Source organism: Camellia sinensis, chromosome 4, assembly GCF_055761805.1.
Source record: "Camellia sinensis isolate YWXY chromosome 4, ASM5576180v1, whole genome shotgun sequence".
Classification (NCBI taxonomy): Eukaryota; Viridiplantae; Streptophyta; class Magnoliopsida; order Ericales; family Theaceae; genus Camellia; species Camellia sinensis.
In genome coordinates this window covers 203,077,066-203,082,674 of record NC_138964.1, presented here as the reverse complement: position 1 = coordinate 203,082,674, position 5,609 = coordinate 203,077,066, and the positions used below count along the sequence as shown (strand labels likewise).

Below are 5,609 nucleotides of genomic sequence, written 5' to 3'. Positions count from 1 at the left end.
ACATTAATAAAATTTTAATCTTGAAGATGCTTTTCGGCTTTTAAAATTAAAAAATATTTTCTGTCCAAATAGACATGTGTTCTATTGACAATGAAATATATATATATATATATATATAATTTTACTTTCGTTTTCCGTTGTATCAAATACCAAAAAATATAAAAATATATTTTCTATCCAAACAAACAAAGCGTTAAATTCATTAAAATTAATATTTTTAAAATGTATTAATTGTATTATCAAAAAAATAGGGGGAATTACATCCCATTAGGAGAAAAAAAATTTACACAAACATGGAGAGGTTCAAACCCTACAACCTTTTCACTTGAATTCTATCACAAAATCACTTGCACCCCACATTTTTTGTAATTTTTTTAATCTGTCCCACTATTTCAAAATTCCCTCAAAAATATTAATGCAACTTTTTAATAAGGCCTCGTTTATGAACTTGTTATTTTAATATTTTTATAATTTTTTAAGAAAAGATGTTTAAAAAAATAGAGAGAATGATATGATAATTTATAATCACTTTTTGATATTTTGACTAAAATATTAAGTCTCCAAACAAGGCGTTAGAGGATTGATCAGAAATATCTGGCCATTTATATACTCCACTAACCTGTTTTATTGTTAATTTTTTTTTCAATTATTCACATTTGCAATTAACCAATAATTTTTGTCACTATAAAGTCAAAGCCTAAGATATAAGTTCTCCATCTCCGGCCATTGCCAAGAGAAAAGCCTCCTCTCCTTTTCAAGGTAAGCTTTCTTTTCTTTTATTTCTTTTTAATTTTTAACTTTTTGATCACCTAAACAAAGCAAATTATATATATATATATATATATATATTCATGGATCTTTTGGGGTACCATTGTGCTTTGCATCCAAAGGCCTTGCACATCTACATAATTTTTTAAAAACTCGATTGTTGCTTTGCTTCTTATGGTGATCAATATCATATGAGAACCGGTTTCTAAGCTCTCTCTTTTCCAACATATACAATTATTGACACTCACCTAATCATATTAATTTTCAAAATAATAAATTTTTTATGCACGATGATGTGTTCTTTCATTTCAAGCCAAAATAATTGGCTCATTATTTAAAAAATATCACTATTACATCATTTTGCTTCTTATTGAGCAAAAAAATAAAAAATTGATAAGAAGACACATATTGGGAACTTCTCTTCATTTCTAGTCATGCTTTACTGGTTTTTAGCAACTTTCATTTGTTACATTTGACCGTGACTTCTAAGGTAATCCTGTTTTTGTGTGATTAAACAAAGAAGCTACAGTAATGGATATCTTGTCCACTGATTGGCTACATGATCTGGTAAGTTTTTCATTTATGAAAATAGGACAACACCCATTGCACAAATAAATAATTACATACAAAATGCACGATTATTTTTAAGTTCTATAAAAATGTTCGACCATTTCAAGTGCTGGTTAACAAAAACTCATTCTTTTAATAGTAAGAACTTTTAGGTTTTATTTGGTTTTTTTTGAGAATAATTTTTCTAAAATTTTGTTTGATTTAGCGATGTTGGAAAAAAAAATTTCAAATCACTTTCTCCCTCTTATACGTCATTCAATCACTTTTTCTCTCCCCTCTTTCATTCTCAATCACTTTTTTTCTCATACACATCTACTCGACTATAACAAAATATCAAAACATCTCAAATTCTCATACTTCAAAATTATTTTCAAAATATACAACCAAACCAAAAAAATTTTTAAACTCTTTCTCCAAATTTTTTTTTTGAAAATTTATCTCCAAAATCAAACCAAACACACCCTTAATGTTTACGGAAATTTGTTGAATTTCATAGGAAATGGAAGATTCCAACCTCATCTGTCAATGCCAAGTGGATTCAGTTGATTATTCACTTGACGAGATCAATTTTACGTGTTTCTCCCCAGAAGTCTATGCATCTCTCAATAATGAGAGCGCATACATTGAAACTAATATCTCAAAATTGGGCAAAGAGTTCAAGCCCAACAACGACAACTCTCATGACAATAAAAATGCTATTTTATTGGGGCAATCAAGTTCACTATCGACCAACTCACTACAGCTCAATGAAAATCCTAAGGAAGACAACACGATGTCTCCGGATTATATAAATTTCTCATCGTTGAGTTCACAGAGTTCAGAGGAGAACCTAAACGAGACACTAAAAAGTTGCAATAGAACCAAAAAGTTTTGTGCCACAAGTAGGGCACCAGTGCAAGCTCGAAACCACATTTTGGCAGAGAGAAAGCGTCGAGAAAGGCTCAACCAAAAGCTCATTTCTCTCTCAGCTCTCATTCCAGGCCTAAAGAAGGTATTGTAAATATTAATGAATCACTTCTTTGATTTGTCAATGAAAAGTTTTTCCTGTTAGTAGAACTTAAAAAAAAAATAATCATGAATGTCTATTTCACTTTCAATCAGCCTTGGAACATAAAAATCAAAGACACAATAGGATGTGATCTTTTAGTAGTAAACATAGGCTCCGTTTGGTAGAGTTGTAGGAAAGTGATTATAATTTATACCCTAACAGCTTATAACTTATAGCTGTGAACATAAGTTGATTTTTGACTTATAAATTAAGCTTCTCCTCCTCTACTTAAAGAATAAGTTGATTTTTGACTTACAAAAAGTTATAAGCTGTATTGTTAAACTAAACCAAACACATCAAAATAGTTTAAATTAAGTTAAAAATTGAAATAAGCTGAAAATAAGATACGTCAAACAGGGCCATAGTCAAGAAATTATTATAATTCTATCTATCCATATGTTTTGATTTTTGTATTTCAAGGCTTATTGTTTCGCTATTATAATGCAAACTCTAACACAACTATGGTGTAGAGTATGAAAACGTAAAGTTGTCAGAAAGCAAAGTATGTGAATTAGATTTATTTTAGTTGTTGATGAGTCCAAACAAGTTGCATGGAAAATAGTCAAAAAAAAAAAAAAAAAAAAAAAATGAAATAGGTGGTGAACATTTAAATTTAAAGTGATGTGGGCCACATGATACATTTAATCCCACCACTTTCTTTTTTGACAACTTCACAAATAATGTTTTCACACTCAATAGGGTTGTTGTAGGTTTTGATATTTGTAAACTTCATGATAATTAAAAAAAACAAAGAAAAAGGAGGGGATAAAAATAGAAAGAAAGTTTTTGCTTATTATTTATTTATTTTTGTTAAAGGTAAACCTTTTATGTCCTTGTGTTACACATTGTTGTTCATTTATGTGTAGATGGACAAAGCTTCCATCTTAGAAGATGCTATCAAGTACATAAAACATCTTCAAGAACATGTTCAAACTTTAGAGAATGGGGCAAAGAAAAAATTGGTGGAACCTACTATACATTCAATAATGAAATGTGGACCTTCTTGGGAAGATGACAATATTTCATCTGATGAGAATTTGGACGAAAACTTCAAGAAATTGTCTCCTGAGATTGAAGCAAAAATTTCAGAGAAAAATGTTCTCTTTAGAATCCATTGCGAGAAAAATGGTGACGTAGTAGCAAAAATATTAAGCAAAATGCCAACGCTTCATCTGAATGTCGTCAGCAGTAGTGTTCTTCCATTTGGCGTAGCTCTCGAGATAACTATTGTTGCTCAGGTACTTTTACTACGTACAAGAATGGCATTTTTTTAGAAAATTATTATATATCATTGAAATATTTTCCATTAATTATTTCTTATGCATTTTTGATTTAGGTCTAACAAAGTTTTACATGAATTACTTAACTTGATACCATTTTCTTCTCATGCAAAGCAAAATTTTATTTAGTAGTTGGAAAGGTGTATTATCTCTTTCCTTTTGTTGTAATTTTTGTCCAATAAAAAAAAGATCTCTATTCATCTATTACAATTCGTCTTCATTTTGCGTAGGTGGATGAAGAATTTCACATGACTGTCGAGGATCTTGTGAAAAACTTAAGATCAGTTGTTTTGAATTTCCTATGACGTCTCACTTAGCCTCCGTTTGGGAAGTGGGTTGGCTTTTTAGCTTTTTGGCTTTTTTGGCTATTTTAGCCTGGGCTAAAAAGCTTAGTTTGGGAAGAGCTTTTTGGCTTTTTGGCTTTTTTGACTTTTTTTGTGAGAGAAGAGTGTAATGATTGTGGGTTGGATGTGATGTTTTGTTTTTTGTGGCTAAAATAGCCTATTTTGTCTTTTGTGACTAAAATAGCCAAAAAAGCCCCAAACTCTTCTTGCCAAACGAACCCTTAATCAAATTCGTTTTGTGCGTTCAATATTGTAACATTTTTGCTTTCAAAAAGTCTATTTTGGACAAGAGTGGCTTGTCTCTTTTTTATAAAACTAGTTGAGCGCGTGGGAGTCGCATTGCTATTTCTTTTTTTGAGTTAACTTCATATGTGAAAATACACAGTTGTATTCTTAGTTATATAGTTGTTGATATTATTCTACATATTAAGGCGTTCAAAACATTGAATCTGTCAATTAATTAAGTTTATATATATAGCAACTATTAAAGGTATTGTTCCTCTTAAAAAATAATCTAATCTTTTCATATGATATATTATGTCAATTATAGTATTTTTATTTCATCTATTTATTTATCTTCTTTTAAAAATTTAGTTTCTAAATATATAGGTAAATGATGTACATTGACTAAAAATGTCATATTGGGACAATTTTTTTAAAAATATCATCTAATAATTTAAATTTTCAAAATTCAATTAGAGAATATCTTAATATGTTGAAAAGTAACAATAATAATCATTTGTACTTTGGAAGATCATAGTATATAGACTATTTTTATTTTCAATTAAAAAGCGAGTATGAAAATGAAGAAAAATCATATAACTTTCATCAAACGTGAAATATGCAATCAAATATTGAATAACGTTATCAATAATGTTACTCCTAAGTATGAATATAACATGAGTGAAAAAGGTTGTCACAAATCGCATAAAACGCAAAAAAAATCAAGTGAACAAAACTAGTAAGAAAATATTATCATAAGGAAAATGAAAAATTATATTAAGGAATAAAAATCTAGTGGGATCCAACTCCTAAGTAGTTTTTGGTTCAATAAAATACAATTGAAATAAAATGATCATTATATTTTCAAGTTTAATTTACTATTACTACAATAACTTACTTTGCCTTGTTTGGAAATAGTAAATGTGTTCTTTGGATAATTTTATCACATAGTTGGCACACTATATTCATGATTTATCAAAAGTAAGAAGAGTTAAACACTGTAAAAACGAAAGAAATCAAAATACATTAGTTTTCCATTCAAATTAGAATACATAAAATCAAATAGAAAGCAATTTAAAATTTTTAGTAAGGCAAAGGTTCACTCAAAATTCTTTTTGTTGAGTGAGAAGTGGAATTGTAACTTCTAAAAAATGTTGCCTCCATTATTCTTCTGTGAAATGGTGGTCCGAATAATTGAAGCATCTTGTACAAACACACGCTGGGTCTTGGTTGGTTGAGCCAACAATAGTATCTTATGTTAACCACTTGGAGAGACTATGGGAAGACACATTAGGCACTCCCAAATAGAGCAAGTGAGAAACAACCACGTAACTGTTATAATAAAAGGTCAATAAGAGTTCTGTTTGGGAAGTTTAA

At 29.2% G+C, this 5,609-nt stretch overlaps 1 protein-coding gene across 1 annotated transcript; it reads left to right on the top strand.

Moving 5' to 3' along the window:
• Positions 1-725: 725 nt before the first annotated feature.
• On the top strand, positions 726-4,421 carry LOC114292833 (transcription factor bHLH25-like). Its single transcript, XM_082923032.1, has 5 exons — positions 726-759; positions 1,289-1,335; positions 1,835-2,329; positions 3,253-3,624; positions 3,897-4,421. The coding sequence occupies exons 2-5, from the start codon at positions 1,300-1,302 to the stop codon at positions 3,969-3,971; spliced, it is 978 nt and encodes a 325-aa protein (XP_082779158.1). The 5' UTR covers positions 726-759; positions 1,289-1,299; the 3' UTR covers positions 3,972-4,421.
• Positions 4,422-5,609: the final 1,188 nt, after the last annotated feature.